General features: G+C 47.7%; 1 protein-coding gene across 8 annotated transcripts in view; it reads right to left on the reverse strand.

Moving 5' to 3' along the window:
* Mical2 (microtubule associated monooxygenase, calponin and LIM domain containing 2) overlaps nt 1-23,130 on the reverse strand; it is a 138,728-nt gene that overhangs the window by 35,223 nt on the left and 80,375 nt on the right. For all 8 annotated transcript variants that reach the window (XM_032892882.1, XM_032892888.1, XM_032892887.1 and 5 more), the window contains exons 6-16: nt 22,461-22,562; nt 20,555-20,710; nt 16,587-16,687; nt 13,036-13,293; nt 11,882-11,997; nt 10,973-11,099; nt 10,280-10,370; nt 9,083-9,230; nt 8,060-8,259; nt 7,681-7,787; nt 1,203-1,271 (exon numbers count right to left, since the gene is read on the reverse strand). In XM_032892882.1, the coding sequence (XP_032748773.1) occupies nt 1,203-1,271; nt 7,681-7,787; nt 8,060-8,259; nt 9,083-9,230; nt 10,280-10,370; nt 10,973-11,099; nt 11,882-11,997; nt 13,036-13,293; nt 16,587-16,687; nt 20,555-20,710; nt 22,461-22,562 (1,475 nt within the window). The remainder of the gene's footprint in view (nt 1-1,202; nt 1,272-7,680; nt 7,788-8,059; nt 8,260-9,082; nt 9,231-10,279; nt 10,371-10,972; nt 11,100-11,881; nt 11,998-13,035; nt 13,294-16,586; nt 16,688-20,554; nt 20,711-22,460; nt 22,563-23,130) is intronic.

A 23,130-nucleotide genomic window follows, 5' to 3' on the forward strand; every position in this document is an offset into this window, starting at 1 on the left:
AGCAATAAAGCCTCTTCGACCACACAGAAGGGGCATGTCTTTTATGAGTCCTGTGAGTCAAGCATCAGTAAAGTTTACAAACTGTCCCATGTGCCTCTGAGTCATCTCTGACATTAGCCAGCAGGCTAGCTAAAGCTGGCACCTCCGCCCCCTTGACATATGCATGCTTCCTTTTGCAGAATTTGGATGGCTTTGGAGAATGAAGCCCAGGGCTGGGGAGATGGCTTCGCTGATAGCGATTGGCACACAAATATGAAGACTTTAGGTCCCCCCAACACCCACACGGAAAGCTGGGTGGTATATGGCCACGGCTATGGCACTGGGAAGTGAGGCAGGCAGATCCCTGGGGCTCATGGGCTGGCCAGTTAAGCCTAATGGAGAAGACATTACTTCATTGTAAGACCCTGTCTCAGAAAAATAAGGTGGAAAGCAAACAGGAAAAGACGCTTGACATCAATCTCTGGCCTTCGCATGCACACAAGGTACATGATTAGCCTCCAAAATGTTCACACACAGGGACAAATTAATGAAGTGCATATCTTATGTCTCTGTAAATTATTTCTTTGCGACCACTTTATTCTAACATTTTTCAGAGACAAGTTCTAGACTTTGACACACAGTCTCTTACAATTTTCTCCTTTTGCCAGATGGTGGCGCTCGAGAGCACCCAACATTTGTCTTAAGACTCCAAGTCCAAAAGGCAGTAAAAAATGCAGAGGACCTGCTGGTATCTCTTTCCTACTTAGTGTAATTAAAAATTCAATATTAATTAGCTATAGTATTTAGATCATCTTATAAACTTACAAGCCCTGCAAAGTATCAAGCAGTTTGGCTGTATCAGCACATTTTTTTTTTTTTTTTTTTTCTTTTTTTTCGGAGCTGGGAACCGAACCCAGGGCCTTGCGCTTCCTAGGCAAGCGCTCTACCACTGAGCTAAATCCCCAACCCCGTTGTATCAGCACATTTGACAGACACACCCCTCATCCCAGGGAGGCTTCATTGTCAAGGTTACACAGCTAGGAAGAAGCAAAATGGGGATCAGAACACTGACTTTGCTTTTCTATCAAACTGAGCCTGGATCCCGGTGGCTCACGAGAGAAAAAAACCAAACAGGACGCAGGCTAGTGACATAGCCAAGCACACCCAAGCCACCGGTCCTCAGGACATGGACCTTTGAATGAACTGAGCCCGAGCACACAGACCTCTTCCAGGTTGTTGAAGCCTTGCCGCCTCCTCTTGTTCATGTCATTCTCTTCAGTCTGGGTGTCTACCTGCAATGGCCAAGAAAACATGGTGAGCTCCGGGCCGTGGACAGTGTTTGAACTGGAAGCACAGAAGGATGCATGCTTGTTTGGAAACAGCTGTCAGCCTAACGGTAGACATGGAGAAAGATGGCCCCATATCAACAAGTGCTGGCATGGGGTTACGGTCAGGCACAGTGGAGAGTTTTTCTACTCCATCTCCAGAATCCCTGTGACACAGGCAGGGTAGGCCTCTTCTCTATCCCAGTGGCTTTTGGCTCTGAGGGGGGTCAGAGCCAGGCCTGGCTAGGAGATAGCTTTTGTGTGAACTGTCTTGTGGAAACCACCAGACTTCCTATGCTACCTGGGCCTCCCATGAAGACATTGCACAGGTTTACCTGCAAGGAACATTCTTAGGAGTGAGCTGTCCAGGGCTTTGGTGTTAAATTAAACCTGCAATCCAGGTACCATTATATGATTTGATTCATTTCAAATAAACATTAGATCCGACCTGAGGACTAGAGATCAAATGTCCAGTTTGCCAAGGCCAATTCAGATTTGCTGACTCCCCACACACTGTAACACTTCACTGACACACTCCCTTTCACAGATATTACCCAGCTGGCCTGATAACATCTCATAGCTCACTCCCTGCTCTGAACAACCTACCCAAGGCCTAGGAAACTGGCCTAGGTGCCTGAGGAGAGCTGTAAGGACTGGGCTGTCACCGTGGCCTTGGGTAGGGGTGGAGGCTGAACATAGGAACTTCTTAACATGAATCTTTGATCCCAGATTAGGTCTACTTCCTAAGGATAAATATCTTAACTGTCAGCTTCCAGTGGCTTGGACTTTCTCCCGGTGGCTATCTCCCGGGGAGTCTGGAGTCAGGACCCACAGAGCATGTATCAGTCTGCATGGATTCTCCTACACTCTGACTTCCTCCATGGTATAGCCACATCCCAGCCTTTCAAACACCATCCGTGTAGGAAGAGGTGCTCTAGGTTCGCCGTACACCTAGGCATAATACCCATCCAGGCCTTAGCATGGCTCGGCCCCAGAAGGGTCGTTTCAGGCTTGGCTATTCTGAAATAGCAGTCTCAGCACTGAGTCTACTAGGCATCACTCAAGTGTAGTAAACACCCCCACACATGGACATGAACACGCACACACATGCAGAGACACACACACACACACATGCATGTGCATGCACACAACTGCCATGTTCACCAACTCCATTAAAAAAAAAACAACCATAGTTTAGTCATGGAAATTTGTTTAAAAATTTGACCAGGGCACCATCAAACAACAGATCAGAGGGCCCCGCCTCCCTTCAACATTTCCTTCAGCTTCTCATAAATCACTATTTTGTGAATGGAAATAATCTCAGTCTAAATGCTTGGGCAAACACCAAGAGAAACAGATGACCTTATTTTCAACAATGTTGGGTTTTAGAGACTCAGGCTGTTTGGGCTCCCGGCTCCACCGACTGTGAATGCCACTGAGGCCCAGAGACTGGAGCTGTGAAAGTACAGAATGTCCCATCAACAAGAATGCTCGGTGCATAATCTTAGAGTTCTCTTTGTATTTTTGTTTCCACTTTCAATGAGGACTTGGCTTTTCTCACAAAGAGCAATGCATGCGACTCTCTCTTTTATACCTCTCAGCCTAGGGTGGGTCTATTCACACAACTGGAGCCTGGCTAGACCCCATCCAGACATGTGACCAATGGGCTCACACAATGCACTCCACGGTGGGGGCCCCGTCAGCAGCTCCTAAAAAGATCCCAGATCTTCTGGGAGAATAAATGGAGTACAAGGGGGCAACCTCTGCTTCTTCGATGCCTTCCTGAGGACTCTGGGAAATAAAATGCTGCCTACATGGGAAGGTTAGCAGTGTGTACATCCAAACAATGCTTACTTTCTCTGTTGGAAAAATGCTACTGAGATGTAGGCAGAGACAAAAGAAAAATTAAAATGTAGAGATTTATTTATGTTTCTCACCAGAAGCCAAAGAGTAATTCAAGGCCTCTAACCCAGAGCCCTTTTCTTCAGTGCTGTAGCAACTGGTATGTTGCCATGCTCCACTAAATAACCCCCACCCATGCTCCTACAAATGAGCCTAATTAAACTCAGTGGGATATGAACATGAACACAGATGTGAACACAGACACACACATGACAGTCGGAGGGGACTGGTTGGGAAGAAGAGGGGCTTCTGTAGGAATGGGGGTGGATGTGATAAAAATAAATTACATACATATATGAAATTACCAAAGAACAAATAAAATTACCTTTTACCAAAAGCCTCTAATCACTATGGACTTTATTATGCTTGACAAAGAACCATAAGCATAAGGAAAAAGCAAATATTTCTCATGGCCAGGCGGAGAGAACATGAGAATAAACAAATGACTTACTTTCTCTTCCTATTAATTTTCCAGCTCTTTCACCCTAGGAACCCTTTCTTATCATGATTTTTCAAGGGTTTGAAAAAGCTGATGTGCCAAAAGCCATTTATTAAACCAAATGACTTCCCTCTTTAAAAAATAACCTGTGGCACGTATCTGTTAGTCAGGTTATTAATGTGACTAGCAGAGGACAGCCATGTCCCCACACATCCTGAGTTGTTTGGCTCAACTTCAAACAACATTTATATTTAGTTAGCTGGTCTAGCCTAACCCTGGCTCACAGGAAGGAGGATTGGTCATTGTAGGTAATGGCCTCGCTGAGTTGAGTGTCAGCTACGATATTTAAAATGAGGACCGGTGACACTAGCAAGAAAGCATATTCTTCAAGGAATTGTGGACTCACAGGTGCTGCTCCATGTCTAGAGGCCATCAGAAAGTCACCTACCTAATTTGGCCTTTGTTTCCTCACCTATAAGAAAGAGTCTTACACTGTCTACTCAGAAGCTATCAGGAAGGTTGGTGAAATCACAGGATGTAAAATGCTTCTTAAAGTAGAAATTTGCTGTACAAGTGTTAGTACTATTAGCAACAAAAATTTAAATATCTGAGTTCTAGTTCTTACTTTGATAGTACCTATATAACTTTCTAAAATTTAATATCTCCAAATCCAAGTTTCCCTACTCATTACATTTTAAGTACACCATGTTCCCAATCTTCCTCCAAAAATATGTAGATGGGTGGATTGGTAGTACATGGGTTGGTGCATTATGGGTGGATAAATGGATGGGTTTGTGTGTGCATAGATGAATGGATACATGACTGGGAGGTTGGGTACATAGATGGCTGGGTGGGTGGATTGGTTGATGGATAGGTGGGTGGGTGAATGGACCGATGGATAGATGTTTAGGTGGGTGGATGGATGGATGGATGGATGGATGGATGGATGGATACAAGCATGCCTGAATGAGTAGGTGAAGTGGGTGGGTGAGTGGATGGATGGGAGAAAGGATGGGTGAATAGAGTGATAAATAGGTAGATAGACAGATGGATGGGCGGGTAGATGGATGGGTAGATGGATAAGTGGATGGGTGAATGGATTGATGGACAGATGAGTAGGTAGATAGATGGGTGGTGAGCAGACTAGATAGATAGAAGAAGCACCTTTTAAAGCTCTCTTGGCCCTCTGAAAAAGATCTGTGCAGAAAGAACAAGGTGTTAGAGCAGCAGCATCTGGACCACTCTGACCACACACAGAAGAGTCATGCTATTTGAAATTCACCCCTACCAGGGCCAAGTGCTGGCAGATCAGGACCTAGCAAACATGGAAAATCTCTGGGCTAGCTAGCTGGACTTTGGAATGGGCATTCTAGAGCATGTGATGATTTTGTTGGGTCTCACAAGAAATGAGCTCAAGATGGAAGAAACTAGAGGTATCCTCATGTGCAAACAATTTAACAAGGACAATGACTGACTGTAGTGTCCATAGAAGTAGTCATCGCCCAGGAGTCGAAGGTCTAGGAGGGTCCAAAGGAGCACAGATGTGCAGGGATATGTGCGGATCTGTGTGAGTACAGGAAAGGCAAGAGGCTGAAAATGTGGGTTCAGATGCCACCTACTTGCAAAGGGACAAAAGTTTAGGAAGCCCCAAGAACTTTCGTCATATACTAGGAAGTGTTTAGATGATGACCAGGATCAGGGGCAGACTGTACAAGTGGCCCCAAGACTTCTAGAGGAAACATCATTCCCAGTCTTCTTTTTCCAGGCATGAACACCCGATCTTTATTGTTTAGCAACCCTGACTGAAGGACTCTTTCTCAAAGTAAGTCCCTAATGGGGAAAATGCCTTCTAGTCTGCTTGGAATTCGCATGTCTGACTGAGATTTGAATGCTGTCCGTAAGATACGAGGAGAGAAGAAAGGAGAATTGAATCCTAAAAGTGAAACCTGGAGGGAGAGAGACTGTTAAGACCGACTCAGCAGGGCACAGTGAAGCCTTTGAGGAATAAGATGTAGCACTGTGGATGGACTGGACAGATGGGTATGTTAGGATGTTTCTCTGGAAGCTGAGACATCAGGGAGACATAGTGGGGAATGCTGAATACAGATGCCCTCATCAAGGTTGCGGGCATCATGGGGCAGATGGGCTATGAGATAGAATGGTCCAGGCATGGCCTAACCTAAATTTGTATTCCCCGATTCTACAAGCTCCCATGCTGGCGGGGTACATGTCTGTTGAATCAATATCTGTGTGGAGTCACATGTATGCATGTATGGTTCTTAGCATCTTATATGGGACTCAGCTTCTCATTGCCTCCCAACTAACATCACTTCGGCATGTTGCATCCCTGGATGTACAACAAAGGCCTTCATAAATGAACAAGCAGAGTGCAGGAGACAAAGCAATAAAGTATAACTCAGCAATAAAACATGTGTGACCCCAAGGCCTCACCTGGTCTCTGTGGTCCCTGGCTTGTATCTGTACATGTGAACATTCTATCCCCCATGGAGATGCAAGATGGTTGAAATTAAGAGTATCAGACTTTTGGCTTCTCTGAACCACATCAGAAGATGCAAACTGTCTAACACCACACATTGAATTCAGAGGCGTCCAACCCATGGCTTGTAGGTTGTGACAACATGCACATGTTTATTTCGTGTGACTATGACACTCTGCTCCCATTTGCAAATTTCACACTCAAGAAATGCATAATTGAGTTGCAAAAAATTGCCATAAAAAGTCTCATGAGCTAGGTATGATAATGTATACTTTTAATCTCAGTAGAGGTGGGCAGAAGCAGGCAGGTGTCTGTGAGTTTGAGGTCGGCTTGGTCTATACAGTGAGACTCTGTCTCAAAACAAGTTTTATTTAAGTTTGAATTAAGTTCACAATTTTGTGTTAGATTACATTCATAGCTACCCTGGGGTACGCTCCTACCTTTAGGCCACAGGTTGGATATCATGAATAAAATGATAATCGTTCTTTAGACATGTGGTCCCCAAACTCTATAGCTAAGTATCCTATGAGTCCATCGTGAACCCAGAGGTATGGCAGGACACTCAGTGATATCTGTCAGACATCTTGAAAAATACTGATTTTTTTTTCTCTTTTCTTTTTTTTTTGGACTTAACTGCTTAGGAAACAGAACAAGCATTTACCCTCTTATCTGGGAACACTGTAAAAACAAAAGCCATAGTCACTAAGGGTGTTATAAATCTGGAAAGTTCTAGAGCCTCATTCCACCCTGGGCTTGTGCTGGTTAAGTTTTTGCCAATTTGGCACAAAGTAGAGTCACCCAGGGAGGGAATTCCAACTGAGAAAATGTCTCCATCAGACTGGCTGAATGTTGACAAGTCTGCGGGGCATTCTCTTGACTGATGACTGAGGTAGGAGGGCCCAGCCTGCTGTGGATGGTACCACCGCAGAGCAAACAGATCTGGGTTGTATAAGAAAGCAGGCAAGTGATGGAGAGTGAGCCCTCCTCCATGGCATCTTCAGCTCCTGCCTCCAGATTCCTGCCCTGAGCGTCTGCTCTGGTGTCCTTTGATGATGGACTGTAACATGTGGAAGTGTAAACCAAACAAGCCCTCTCCTCCCCCATGTCGGTCTGGTCAGTGTTTAATCGTGACAACAGAGAAGCAAACTAGGACTGGACTCAAGGACAAGAACCCCACATTATTCACATCTGTGTAATTGCTCCCATCATCAAAATGACTAAAAGCCACAGCCTTAAAGCTAGTGGTGCATGGTGAATGAAGAAATTAATTTAATGAGTAGAAGTGTGAGAATATAGAATATATGTACCCTTCCCATTAACCAATGTTCGTCATACCCCTGATCTGAACTGTCTAATGACATAAAAATGAGCTTCGACTTACCGTTCAGGGGGTAGAGCTAACTGAGTTCACTCTTAAGACATGCACCTGCTAAGCTATGTGTATATCTCTGGAGTCCTGATGTACGTAGTTTGTCAACATAAACAGACCTGGACATGAGATTCTCCTTCCTGTAACAGAATACCGGCCTGGAACTTACCCGTGGGGTCCTCTTTCTGGGCAATGTGAGGTTGAGATAGTTATTCTGAAAGAATGTTTTGCCCAAGCCAAAGTCAGCATTTTCTCCGTAGTTTTTACGCCGGGAATCTGTTGAGAAGTAAAAGCAATGTTGGTGTTGGCATCCAAGACCAGGTGGTGGCGATGTAACCTGTGGGTGCCATTGTATCAAGGCTCTTCGAAAAGAATCCCCTCACCCTAACCTTTATAAAGCCTTAAATGGTTGAAGGGTGTGGGATGATCACTCTATTCCTTCAGGGGTCACCCTTGTTTGGCCTCTGTGTCTGGTAGCTGCAGAGTGGAGGCAGATTGGGCTGGAGGACAGAGAAAACACTAGCTACTAGACAAGTCTCCATGCTTACCCATGGGTCTCAGGGGAGTACCCCGGAAGAGCTCATAGAACTTGGAGAGGTACATGACCATGTTGAGCTTGTCGGGCTCCTGGGTAGATGCCATCTCTTTGCCCGTGGTCATGGGCAGGATCCCAAACTCACGCTTGGCCACATCAAATGCCAGTTGGTTGTTCTCCGCAACGTCATTCTCATTCAGAGAGTCGAAGTTGCTGGAGGATCAACATCAGGTAAAGTTCATGGTGAGTTAGGATGACTTGCTCATAAGAAGCACAGTGGGGTGACAACTCTTCCAGCCCAATGAAGCCCCAACCTCAAGCCCAGGAACATGCCTCGCTCATGAAGGGACTGAATCAAACATGGGCCGTGATCATACCACTGACTGGGCTGAAATGATTTAGCTCTTTGGAAAATGTAAGAGTTATCTTAATTACTTCTCTTATTCATTTTAATTGCTATAGTAACAGGAGGTTTCTCAAACCAATCAAATCATACATATCATGTAGAGGCGAGATTCCCATCTCCTTACTGCAGATGGCTTTGGTACGTTCTCGCCAGTGTTTTAGGAAGAGTCTGTGCTGCTCCCTGTGTCAATAAGTATTGTTCTTTGGACAACACGAAAGGGTTTCTAGAATGCCATTTCACCTTCCAGTTGACCCTGCCATCTTGCCAACACACAATCTAGAAGATTCCATAAATAATCTGATGAATATGGGTATCAGAAAAATGCTTCTTTGGTTGAGTTAGGTCTCTCTTCTACTTCATTTCTTGTGGGTAGGGCTTTGAAACAGGCTCAAGTTTCCAAAGTGTGGCTATTAGGGTTGGGGGCCAAGTGGAGAGAGATAACCACTAATCCTGTGCTGAGTGTCATGCACTAGGGACACCTGGCAAACATGTTGCTGTCCAAACGAGAATGAAAAACAAGTTTTAGAAAACAACCCAAATAGAAACTTGCAGAGAGAAATACTGAGCTGGGTTGGGGGACTTTCCACCCAGAGAAGGCTGGGGTCCCTTGTGTTGAGGGTCCACACTCACATCAGCTCTGGCCGGAAGCTGTGGATGATGGCACACAGGGCCAAGCCGCTGCGCCAGGATGTGGTCAGGTCAGTGACTCTGACATGCTGGTAACCCTTGGTCTGCTGCTGGCACCAGGTTAAGAGCTTGTTAGGCCGGATGTCTGACTCTGTGGGAAAGATACAGGTGGTGAGATAGTTCAGTCTGACCATCAATCACTCTCACTGCCATTAGGGCTGGGAACCAGGAAGAGTGGATAATATAAATGTAACCCTGATGGCCACTGTACAGGGCCTGGGTCAACCGGAAGCACACTGTCTAACAGCACTGTCCCTAGGGACAATGGCAGGGTCCAGGGTTAGAGGCTAAGAACATAGACCCTGCATTCCCTGGGTGACACCAATGACTTGGGGTTGTCATGGGTAGAGGAGCTCATGACCAAGTTTGTTGCAAGCTAGCCCAGGAAGGAGACCTCTCTAAAGAAAGTGTCTGGGGATGTGTATTTGAGCTGGCTATAGAGAAGTCTAGAAATTAGTCAGACAGAGGCATTCCAGGAAAACAGGAAGGAGTGACAGCAAAGAATGTGGAGACCCTGCCATGCTTGTGTAAAAGTAAAACAGTAAAAGTTGTATCTGTACACGTTATAAAAACAGTTGTGCAACAGTTGTAAAACAGTTGTGCAACAGGAAAAGTTGTAAAACTATAAACAGTGTTTTATAGCGGCTGGGCGTGCGGTGCGTGCAGGGAAGGGAGGAGAGCTGGGCAGACAGAGGAGCTGGAGTGACCCTGGGTAGGAGAGGGGAGGGGCCTGAGAGAAGCTGGCTACTGGGGAGCTACTCATTGAACCATCCCTCCCCTGCCTCTGCAGCCAGTGCGTGTCAGGATTAGGAAGATCAGAGGAAGGGTAAAAGCTCAGGAATCTGTGGTCTAGTTGGGGAGAGAGGACCTCATTCCAGAAACAAGAGGCAAAGGAAAACCAGCTCCGTGGAGCTGCCTACAGTGGGCTTTCCTCTGCTACGTGCTCGGCAGCTGACTGCATGTCCTGACTCTGATAATCCTGTCTCACCATTGCTCTTACAGATGTGGACGCTGAAGGACAAAGAGGAGAGGCAGCTGTTAAGGTCACACAGGTAATGGGGCAGAGCCAAGCTGGCTGGGGGTCTGAGCAAGCTTCATCCCTTGCTCTGCTTGTCTCAGGGTCCCAGAAGGGCAACTCACCCCGCCTGGAGAGGCTGGCAGATCTCCTCACTGAGCCCCATCTCTCGAGAGGGAAGCGGTCCATCTCCTTAGTGATGTACAAATGCTTCACCTATGAGTAGAAGAAGAACGCGCGTCTGCCCACCAGTTCCCGGATCCTGTGTCCCGCGCTCCAGGTTCCCTGATATTACTTCCTTCTGGGGTTGGCTGACATGGCTTGCAGCACACACCACAGGCCTGAACTGTCCTCCCAGACGTGGGAGAACTGACAGTGAATTCTAACTAGTTAATAAGAACCTGTGCTAATCTCTGTCCTGTTAGTTGAAGAAGGTAAGGTTTGGGTAGATAAAATCCCCAGAATATATGAAGTCTAGGCCCGTGCATGGTAAGGAGCTATCTAGGAAAGTGGATTATTTTTGACATAGACATAATCAGTGTCACATTTGTACAGTAGTAAATTAACACACGACAGCATAGGCAAACACGCAAATACACACAGAGGTGTGCAGCACGTGTGGTCTAGCTCCCTCCTGTAGGCTGTAAGGAGTGCTGCCTCTGTTGAACCCCTGCATCTTCTGGGGAAAAGAATGGGCTCCACCCCTGGGCTATCATGCTTTGGGGGCCACAGTTCCAGGAATGTGGCAGTCTGTGAGTCCATTACTTTTCCTGTCAGGTCACCACAGGGGCTTGAGACAGATTTGGGAGTGCACTTACCTGGTGAGGCCTGACACAGTGCACGTTGAGGTTTGGGTACCGCGTGGCTGGGTCCAATGTGTACTGCTCAAAATTTTTGTTGATGTTCTCAGGGGTTGTCTGAGGTAACAGCCGGTAAAGACTCTCTCTGCCGGGAGTCAGAGCCCAGAGGTCAGGGGTGGCTCTTGCCAGCGCGGGCCCTTGCTCCTACACACCCCTCTTCCCTGGTCTCCCTGGGTATGTTTGTATAGTCCTCCCCTGCAATGTCTGACACACTCCCGAGAGCTACAAAATGTGGGGAGAGACAAAGATGGGGAGAGAGGCAAAGTATCCAAGTGGCGGGGATGTGGTCTCCCTTACCAGGCAGGAGGAGGCAGAAATATAGGGCCAGCATTTCTGGTTCAGCTAAAGCCTCCACCCAGCCATGCTGCTACTGTAGCTTGCCCCTGTGGTCATAGTGATCCACAGCCAAGGCCATCAAAAGCCTGTCTCCCATATCAGTACTAACTCTCCCAAGTCAGCCATCTGTTCATGGCCAGAGCAAGGACCTGGGAGACAGCCAGGACCTCAACTGTAGGAGAGGCCTGTTAAGTCATAGAACCCTTATCCAGGACAGGACACTGTGCAATGTCCTTGAAGACTTCCTTAAACAAACCTCTTGGGCCTTGTGTGGATAAGAAAAGTCATAGAGGCACAATTTAGAACTAGCCATGTCAAGATCTGTCTCTACTCTCCAGGTTCTAAGACACTGGACACAGAGAAACTCAGAGAAGGAAATGGATCGTGACACAGAGTGTCCTTGGAGAACTCAGATCATATCGGGCCACACAAGGGAAGGCGGGTAAGCTCAAAGCTGCTGGACAGCCAGCCTGGCTCTATTCTTTCCTGGGGCTGCTGCGGCCAGCTATGAGCTCTACCCTTAAGACTCACCTTTCAGCTAGCACCTCCAGGGGAGGGGTGCCCTGGTCCCAGCTCTTTACCATCCATGCTGTGTCAAAGGCTGCCAGGAAGCCTCGGGCACAGCCTGTGCCCATGGGCCAAAACGGCTGTAAAAGAACACATGTAAAATTCTCATGGACTCTAATGACTCCCAGTCTTCTCTCCTATGCTATCCGGCACTGGAAGATTGCCAGCTCTGAGCCAGGGTGTGGACAGAACTCTGCTGCCCACGGCTCGCCGGAATCATGGGCAATTATAGCAAAAACATGAAGGGTATAATGGCCCCACATGTAGCAAAGCTCTGGAAGAGAGAGAAGGGAACCAGGGGATGCTTCGTGACAGTGTGGCCCTTATGATCGTTGTAAAGCATGGGTGGGATTCTCATCTTCCCTTTAGCAAGAGGGGGCAAAAGCTTTGTGGCTGGAAAATGCTGGGGCGTGCCACTGGAGGAGTATGAGGAAGTGGGAGTTGGGAGGGAGACAAGGATAGCAGTGACAGGCCACAATTAGGGTGACCAAGGACTTATCTGGTCAAGCTTGCCCATGATGTACCAAAAGCAGGGTTTACAATCCGACTCTTGGCCCTGGAGAATTTTGCAGACACTATCCATTTCATATTAAGATGGGATGCTAACCCCAAAATGGCTACTTATCTAAGGATTCTTGAATTTATGGGGGGCGAGAGGGAAAGCCATGGCTTCAAACATGGCACTTTGAAAATCTCCTGCGCTGCATCCCCCCAGCCCCCGGCCTCCCTCACACTCTGGAAGATCTCTATACTGAAAAGCCCCTTAAGGCCACCCACATGGGTTAACAGGTCCCAGACATGCTTAGGGGGTTCTGTATGTTCTGAGGAAAAACAGCCTTGGGCTCCAGGTCGGGGCTGGCTATTTTGTTCTTCAGTTTAGAAGCAGCCCAGAAGAAGCCGGGGAAGGGAGAAAAGGCTTCCTCTACAGGTGAGCTGGCAAATCTCAAAATTCAGCCAAAAGGGCTGGGTTGCAGGCCAGGATGGCCTTGGTAGGGGCTTGCCCTTTGTCTGAGAGCCTGCCCTTCCCTGGGATGTCGGTGGCAGAGCCTACGAGACTGAGTACAGACCCATGGATCTGAATTGCAACGTGAGTGAAGGGCCCTGAGGTCAGGTAGTACCTCAAGCAGGCTGTCGCCTACAAGGGCCACGAGCAGCTGGTGTGCCTGGCGCTCACGCATCAGGGCTGCGTTCTCCGAGGCATACATGGAGGTGAAGTCGAACATGGCCACGTCAGGCTGCCCATTGTGATTTATGGCAAAGTCTAAGGATGGCAGCTGGTAATTGGTGGCAAAGTCAGCGGCTTCTCTGGCGTAGGAGAGCAGGTTGTCCTGGTTCACATTCTCGGCACACAGCAGCATCTCTGTGTCGATGTAGTCCTGAGGAGATGGAAACATACATCAAACCCCCTCCTCTCCAAAGGCCGAGGGCCACGGGATGGGTCTTCGAGTAGTGGGTCTCCTTAAGGCAGAAATAGAGGGTCTGGGAGATGAACCAGTCTGTGAAGCATTTGCTGTGCAAATACGGGGTCTTAAGTTCAAACCCCAGAACGTATGTAAGAAGCAGAACAGTGTGTGATTATAATCTCAGTGCTGGGAAGGCACAGACAGGAGGATCCCTGGAGACCTTTGCCAGCCTGCCTAGCCTGACCTGTGAGTTTCTGACCAGTGAGAGACCTCGTCTCAGAAAACAGGATGATGGCTCCCGAGGAATCACTCCAGAAGCTGACATCTGACTTCAACAGACATGCACATATGAGCATACATGTCTACAGGAAGTGTGTGCATAAACACACACACACACACACACACACACACACACACACACACACACACACACACTTGCACACATGGGAACCCAAACTAGAAAACCAGCGCCCAGGAAATGAACACATAGTGTAGTCATGGCAGTTAGCGCCGTTGTGATTAGGCACCAGTTTGGCTTCAGGCTTCCTGGCATCCAAGGCAAAGGGGAAATGTGATATGAGCTTTTCCTTATCGGAAAACGAGGTACAGCAGTTTCTCAGGGGAGGCAAGTGTTTCCTGGCACCGAGTGCTGAAAACTCTATCTCGTGTAGGAATTTAGACAGAGGACACTGGGAACCGTAATGAACAGTGAGTTTACTTGATAATGGCGTCTCCAGCAAACAGGGAGCACGCCACACATGGCTGGTTCTGGCAACAGCTTCAAGTACAATTAAGAGACAAAGGAACAAGCCAGTAAGTGTGATTTACTAATGGATGGGGTTAAGATATGCTGTGGTTAGTGGTCAAACAAGACCAGAATAAAAGGGTGTGTGTGCCATGTCACTCTCTGAATTCCTATCCAGACTCGGTCGTTCATTTTTCTGTGATGCTGGGGACACTGGTGGCTTGGCTGTGAAAGTGGGCACTGTCTTGCTCCTTTGCTGGAGTAAGGGCACCTGGGCTTGGACAATGAGGAATTCATGCCAGTGATGCAGCCAAAGACTGTCAGAGGGTGAAGAGAGAAGACTAGAAGATCTCCAAAGTCTATTCTGCTCATCTTCGGCAGAGAAACTTAAAGGCCACCTTTCCCAAAGGTGAAGCAAAGGGTAAAATTCCACTGATAGTGTGCTCCCCAGTGTGCATGAAAAAATGGGGTTCAGTCTCCAGCACTGATTAAAACTGGGAGTGCTAGTGCACACCCATAAGTTCAGCGTGAGGGAGATGGAGGCAAAAGGATCAGGAATTCAAGGTCGTCCTCAACTACAAAATGAGCTCAAGGCCAGCCTGGCGTAGGTGGGACCCTATCGCAGCTGGAATCTGGGCATGTTGTGTAGCCTGATTCCGAGTCTCCATTTTCTCATTCACAGGAGCATAATTACAAGTTCTCCTCCTTAAAGCTGGAGTGAAAGTGCACACACGAAATGCCCCATGCTGTGCCAGGCTCATAGGACGTGATACTGCTTGCCCCTACTGATTCATAATGCCATGAATGGTGGTGTACTATGAGATGCTAACTGGACCCACGTAAGGTGCCAGTATGGGAGGTCTCGAGACATCCGACTGCCTCTATAACTGGAGTTACCTTCTGTTTGCATTTTCTGGGGAGCTATGATGTCAAATGCTCTATTTTGGATAGTTGTATGCCACCCCCGCATAACTGTACCCAGCATTCGCCCACTAGAAGACTGAAGAAGCCACTTCCCCCCGAGAGAAAAAGAGGGCACCGCACACCAGACTGAGCAGCCAGCTCTGAGCTGGCAGACTTGGAAGCCCGGTGCTCATAGCAGCTGGTATGTGTGAGGGTGGGTTAGGCTAGTTTCACCTGGCCCACCCACAGCTTCTGCCCACAACCCATGCTCTCAGCAGAGGCACAGGGGAGGCCTGCGTTACTCATGCTTCCAGGCCAGATGCCAGTACAAGCTGGCAAGAAGATAGGCACACTGTACTCTGGCAAGCAGCAATGAATGGTTCCAGGCCAGGCAGGACCTGGAGGCAGTTGACCTGGGGCTGTGGGATCGTTATCTTGGAGCTATGATCACAGGAGCTCTAGGAGGATGACGCCTGACCAAAGCCCCTCCTCTCCACTTCCTCACCCATTTTTATCCCTCCATATGTATGTGTCTGTGTAAGCACATGCCATACCCATGCAGTGCCTGTGGAGATCAGAAGAGGACATGATCTCCTGAAACTGGAGTTATAGTAGGTTGGAGTCACCTGATGTAGGTGACAGTAACCAAATTTGGGTCCTCTGGAGGAACAGCAAGTGCTCTTAAGCTCTAAGTCACCTCTCCAGTGCCACCTTGTCCTCTCTTTATATTTGACAATGTATGCTCAGCCTGGGGCTCATGCCTGCAGCCTCAGAGCACAGAAGGCTGAGGTGAGAGGAAGGAGAGTTTGACGATAGCCTGGGCTACACAGCAAGACATTAACTAGCTCAGAACAAAAACAAATAAATTAAACAAGAAACAAAGTCACAGAGTGAAAGAGGACAGAAGAACAAGTATCCAAACAAGGCAGGGTGTGGAAGAGCCTTGAAAATCACTAACAACCAGGCCATGTACTAAACATGATGTATGTCCGTGCCTAAATACGTGTGTGTGTGTGTGTGTGTGTGTGTGTGTGTGTGTGTGTGTGTGTGTGTGTACAATCCCTCAGGTATCCCCACCCTCTACACAGTCATGTCTCAAGAACCATCTTCAGACAGGAATCAGTCCACTTTGTAGATATATTGAGGTTCAGGGGGAATAAATCAACATCTTGGCCACCATCCTGAGTGAGCTCAGAGCAGAGCTGTGTCTGTGCTCATCACTGATAGTTCAAATGGTAAGTGCTCCCCATGGCAAAGGGGACAGGGCATGAGAGTCCTAAGTGATAGCATCTCTATATTCCACAAGGACAAGGAGTCCTCATCTCTAAGTTAATGTGACCTCCTTAGTGAAGGCATAGAGCCAAATGAATGACATTTGAGGAAGGGAAAGATTCAGCTGGTCATATTCTGGACACAAGGTCTCTCACCACATGTTTGAAACATATCTGTGTGGCTGGGAAGTCACACAGTGACAAAGGCAAGGAAGGTGGCAGACAGGCTCCCTCACCCCCCTTGCATAGCCCCTGACAGGCAGTATCTTCTCCCACATCCCCAGATGCTGCCAGTCCCTGTTGCCCAAGGGAAGACAGGTAAGAAATCACAGCCCACAGGTACATACATTTAGGATGACGCCTTTGTCCAGCAGGCTCTGCTTCTTGGCTGTCATGACAAAGTAGTGGGTACTGTCCTTGTAGTAAACAATGTTCTCAAGATCGATCCCTGAAAGGAGAGACATTCAGACTCAGTTTACCAATCTGCACCTTGCTCCATTCCAGGTCTCATTATGTATATGCAGAAGATGCATATAAGATAAATAATAAAGACATACCAGGCTGTTGGAAGGCAGAAGAGAAGACCAGAAGTCACCCAGGTCAAAGCAGCTAGCTCTTATGGTTACACAAAGACACATTAAAAAACAACACAACCAAACAACATACAAAAACCACAGGTGCCTAGAATTCCTAAGTTAAGTCTAGGCAGAACATGTTATGGGAAACTGGACAGGACCGTGGATGCTAAGCAAAAACCAACTTTGAACCCAAGTTCATGCCTCAGGCCCCATCTACTGTGTGCCCCACAGAGCATCTCTACCATGTTCTAGCTTGCAAGAGAAAACCCAGGTCGATGGAACAACATTAGGAGGTTAGAGGCCTAAGGGCATCATGGTGTGTGTGTGTGTGTGTGTGTGTGTGTGTGTGTGTGTGTGTGTGTGTGTGTGTGTGTGTGTGTGTTTGTGTGCGTGTGCCTGTGTATAGGCCAGAAAACAACCAACGGTATCATCTTTTAGGTCCTTACCTTCTTGAGACAGGAGCTATCACTAACCAAAGCTCATCAACAGGACTGGCCAGCCAGTAAGCCTAAGGGATGCTCCTGTCTCTACACCCTAGAGCTGAGATTACAAACATAAACCACCAGGCCCAACGGTTTTATGTGGGTTCTGGGAATTGAATTCAGGTCCTCAATGGAGCCATCTCCCCAGGCCCAGATCTCATTTTTTGTTCTTTCCATGGACAGCAAATCATTCCTACATTAGGTTTCTGCATTTAAAATCATGCTACAAGATGATCACTCAACTCTGTGTTCTCAAGGGGATGCAGGGAAGCTCAGCCAGAGACACTGGCTTTACCTAAGAACCTGGTGCAGGGCCAGCATTCCGAGTCTTCAGCTCCCTGTGTGACCCTGATGGTTACTAGTGCTCAAGACCCTCAGGCTCAGCTTATGTGAAGGGAAGTAACAGCACACGGTGACCTCAAAGCATCCACACAAGGTGTGCTGTGTAACCATAGCAACACCCTTATTACAGTAAAGTAGGAAACAGCCATGCATGCAGAGGGCCCCCAAGAGATTCAAAGGAAATTTATTGCTGTCACTGATGTGAGACAATGACTTACAGTGGCAACAACAGCCAAGTTTAAAGGAAGCTGTGAAACCTTTGGAGAAGCACGCAATGTCCTGTCGTAACCCCTATTTGATGGTCTGCGTATTTATTTTCTTTCTTTCTAAGGGGAAGGAAGGGCTGGAGAGTTAAGTATTAAATCATTCAAAGGATATTATACTCTGGAAAGGAACTATTAAAACTTGTAATAATAAATCGTGGAGGCTCAGAGGGACGTAAGATGGCGAATACCACTGTGGCCTGTAAGAGGCAGAGCCTGGCTCAGCAACTCAGCTGGTTCCTAGGCTGAGCCTTAGAGGAAATGATTCCATGGAGAGCGTTACCCTAACAGGAAATTCCCAGAAGGTGGAGGTCAGAGGCCAAGGCTCTGAGCGAACATGTGTGTCTTCCTCTGTTCCAAACACTCACAGTGGAACTGGCCATAGACAGCAATGTGAATGCATGTCTGTGGCTGAGCTGTGAAACCAAAGCCCCTGCTGAAGGGCACTGAACAATAGCATTTCCATGTATCATGGAACGTGACCCTTTCGATTTCCCCCTCCTGTCTGGCCCCTCGAATAAAGACAGCCATTCCCATCTCAGAGGCAATACCAGAGCCACATGGTCTTCCACAGTCCTCGGGCTTGGGTGCCAAGAGCTGCCACAGTTCCCCAAACCTGCCATCAGGACTATATTTAAGATATGATACTGAAGGAGAAACATGGGTGATATTTAAAATGTGCTAAGAAAAGGAGGATGAGGAGAGGAAGGAGAGGAGGACAGGGAAGTGGAGGAAGAGGAGGAGAAAGAGGAAGAGGAGGAGGAGGAAGAAGGGGAGGAGGAGGAAGAGGAGGAGGAAGAAGAGGAGGGGGAGGAGAAGGAGGAGGGGGAGGAGAAGGAGGAGGAAACAGAAGGGATACGCTGATTAGAACTGGAGTCACGTGAAATGAGCGTGTAGCTGGCCCTGAGGGAAGGCGTCATGCACCAGTGCAGGTTGGGCAGAGTACTGATGGCTTTCACTTCTTTTATAGACAGGGTCTCCTGTGTTTGAGCTGGCCTCAAAGTGACTGTGTAGCTGGTGCTAGCCTTGATCTTCGTGCCTCCACCTTCCAAGTGCTGGGATTACAAGCAAGTGCCTCATGCCTGGTGAGGCTTAATTGAACACTATCGTTGCACTGGCTTTTCAAGGAACAATGCGCATTTTTAGTCAGGTTATAAAAAAGCCAGTTCTTCTTTGTTTCTCCTCTACTCTCATGAGCACATGTTGATCATTTACTGGCTGATCTGGCCACATAGGATATAAGTCTTGGCTTGCTGATCTGCCTCGGAATGTACACCCAGTATTTGGAATATAGCATGTATTCAAAAGAATATCTGTGGTTAGGTGACAACTGTGGCCAGAGCATGGTGGGGTGGGTGAGGGTGTGGTCCTTGTCTTGTCTCATAGGGAGGGGCAGCTGATGTGCTGCACAAAGCACCTGGATTCTTCAGGTTCTCCCCTCAGATTATAAGCTCCCTCCTCAGAGGGTCTCCAGCATCTCATGCTGACCTTGGGCACAGCTTTCCTGAATATCCTGTGTTACATCGCTTTATCCCTCTTTGGGTAGGGGAAACTCCAGGAGGGGTGGGGCTAACATTGACTTTATACTCCACAGCACTGAGCACTGACACATGACAGACACTGAGTTCACGGCCACTAACTCTCAGCAAAGTCTATTATCTATTTCTACACAAACACCTAGAACATTCTCTCAAGACTCCCTCTTGTCCTTAAAGGGCCTCTGGACATTTACTGTATGGAGAGGAAGCTTTGCTCCCTTTCTCCAGTTCCCTTGGAAGCCAGCAGGCCTGTGAACAGTTCAGAAATCTTGGGCAAGGGACTAGGCAGATAGCTTAGTCAGAAAAAAATGCATGATCTGCAAGTATTGCAGAATGGAATTTGATCCCCAGAATCCATGCGTAGGGGAAGGCAGGCATGCATGGTATTGTAACCCTAGTGCTGGGGAGGGCTGAGACAGATCCCTGGGTTCCCTGGGCACTTAACCTAGCTTACTTGTCAAGTATTATGCCAATGAGAGGGCTTTACTCAACAACAGCAAAAAAAAAAAAAAAAAAAAAAGTGGACACCATCTGAAGAATGATGCTATAGGTTGTCCTCTGGTTACCACACATGCAAGCACACATGCAAGCTTACACACATACATGTACACTCACACATACACACATACAACATGCTCAGATATACTCAAACATATACTCAAATATACACACATATACACTCACACATGCACATGCTCATATACCCTCACACACACACTCAGATACACACAGAGACACACACACATACACACAGAGACATACACATACACACACATACATACATACACACAGACACACACACAAACAGATGTACACACAGACACCCACCGTGCACACACACACACCACACACACACACACACACACACTACACAGATACACGCACAGACACACACACAGCACATACACAGATATATAATATATACATACTCACAGACACACAGACACAGACACAGACACACACACACACAGACACAGACACACACACACAGACACACACACACACACACACAGAGATACACACACACACACACACACACACACACACACACACACACACACACACACACACACTGTGAATAGGGTCTGGTTTAGAGACGAGGAGGCTCTCACCTGTTTCTTCCTTCAGGTCCTGGAAGAACTTCTGGTTGAAGATGAAGGCCACGCCACTGATCTCCTCCACCTTGGCCTCAGCTGTGCTGTTCCTGTTTATGAAGTTGGCAGTGATGGCGATGGCCAGTTTCCCTCGGAACTCTTTCCTCCTGAACCCTGCAGAAGGGAAAGGGTAGGTGGTTCCCTAGATCAGGTGGGCACTCAGACAGCATTGCTGAGAACACTCTTCTCAGTGCTCCACAGACAATGGGGACAGGGGCTCTGGGGCAGGCAGGCGCCAGGCCTGTGTCTACAAGAGGCATTTTGAAGTCAGTGGGGCTCTGTTCTTTCTATACTGAACCACACGCCCTGCTTCCATAGCCACAGACCAGTGGCCAAACTGATCTGTGCAGCAGGCTACCACAGAGCTCAGCCCTCTGTAGACAAACTGGGTACATCACTGAACACACTCTGAAGGAAGGTCCTTCCGCACTGGGGCCCTACGTGATCCAAATGATTTTGTTAGCATTTTAAATGGAAAAGAAAATCTTCTTTTGAAAAATAGGATTTGACTGAACTCTCATAAGACAAGGATGGTACACATTTTCTTTGCATCTTTGTTGTTATAGGTCATATTGCATTGCCATCCTCCCACTGATGAAGTCTTAACCCTTGGTGTCTCCTTATGTGACCTTTTGGGAGGTGGGGTCATTATAGATGTGCTTAGTTAAGATGAGGTCTACTGGAGCAGAGCCTCCATAACATGGCTGATGCCTTTATTCTCAGGGAAAAGTGGACACATATACACACTGAGGGAGAAGCTCTGTAAAGGCAAAGACAGAGATGATGATGATATTTCCATTAAGTCAAGCAATACCAAAACCTCGAAAAGGAAACCAGTACACCTGTTCCCAGTGGCTGGTACCTCGTGTGTATGCTGGCTGGTTTTGTCTTGACACAAACCTAGGGCATCTCAACTGATGAGTAGACCCCACGAGATTGGCCTGAAAGTACATGTGTGCATGTGTGCATGTGTGCATGTGTGCATGTGTGCATGTGTGCATGTGAGCATTTCATTGATCTGGGAGGGTCCAACCGATAGAAGGCTAAGCATAGACCCTGGGCTTTCAAATAGCCACACTAATATTTTTCTCAAACCACCAGAACAATCCCATAAACCATGCAAGTGTTCATTTTAGCAGCTTCGAAGTGTCTTGTCAGATACTGCTGGGAGAAGATGGGTGTAGGCATGAAGGTGGGGTGAGTAGACAGGGCAGAGTCTCAAAGACAGAGAGGCCTGAGTTGGAGGACCTCACATTCAGCATTTCCTGAGATCAGTATGTGCATGCTGCCCTCAGAGAATGAGTTTCTCCAGCTATGTGTTTGCAACCTGTGACCCTTGACAGGGGCAAACTCAGAAAGACACCAGCACTGGTGACCTGTGGTTCATCACCCTTGGTCTCAGACAATGATTTCAGTGTGAGTGAGCAGAGCCTGCCTGCTGGACTTGGAGAAGCATGGTTTTGAATCCTGACACTTTGCCTGACTGTGGGTGTGCTTAAGAGTTATAAAGAAAGAGGGTTCCTCTGTTGGTTGGTAGAGTCCTTGAAAATGAATGGATGCCATTAAAATCTTGAGATGTTTGCCTTAGATGAAGTCAGATGAGAGTGCACTTTGGCTAACACAGCAGCTCGGTGAGTTTGTGTTGACTTTTCCCACAGTATCCCCCTTTAGAAAGCATTTTCACAGATAAGCCCTCCCCCATACCCTTGCCTTGATGCTCTGAAAGGGTTCTGCTCCCCTTATTCTCAGGAGAGAGTGGAATGTCTGCCCTCACACGCTCAGCTGAAGCATCTGCCACCTTCATCTTCCTTCTCTGGTTCCCCTCGTTATCTCTCAGCCCTAGCCCCGAAAGAAGAATCCTCACCTTCTAGCGTGTTCCTGTGGCCATCTGCACCGATGATGACATCAAACTCAAAGTTAGACAGGGCGTGGTCTGCAGGGAGGAACTCTGCCCGCCATCCAATTTCTACCAGGGCAGAGAGAGTAGATGAGCTGACAGAGGCAGGCTGAGAGAGCGATACTACCCCTCCCTGTTGGCCATGAGAAACGGATATTGACCCAGTGGAGCCTCCTGAAGAAAGGCCCAGGCACCAGACGTATCTAGCTTTTTGACACTGTGACAGATGATGTTGTGTACAATGTTCATGGTTGAAAACCATGCAATGGAGGTTTTTTTTTAATGGCAAAACCCCCCTCTCATAATATTTGGATTGAGCATACTATTTCCAGTTTGGCCCAATCATAATTAACCTGGGTAGCATGTGGCTCCCAGGCTGCAGGCCAGGCACACATGGAGAGCTCTCTTTGGTAACCTCAGATTTTTGTGTCCGGGTACTGCAGAACAAAGCCAAGAGAAAGGGAGGCACAGCCAGCCCTGCGCCTAGTATGGCTAACCTTTGCTAGGACGCTGACCTTCAGCAGAATCCCATCCAAGCCCATCTCCCATGCCCTGTGTTTGTAGCTCATCAGATTCACCCATATTTGCCCCAATTCAATGGCTACTCATCCCAGAGAGCGTGCGAGATGCCGGTGGG

The sequence above is a fragment of the Rattus rattus genome, chromosome 2 (assembly GCF_011064425.1).
Source record: "Rattus rattus isolate New Zealand chromosome 2, Rrattus_CSIRO_v1, whole genome shotgun sequence".
NCBI lineage: Eukaryota > Metazoa > Chordata > Mammalia > Rodentia > Muridae > Rattus > Rattus rattus.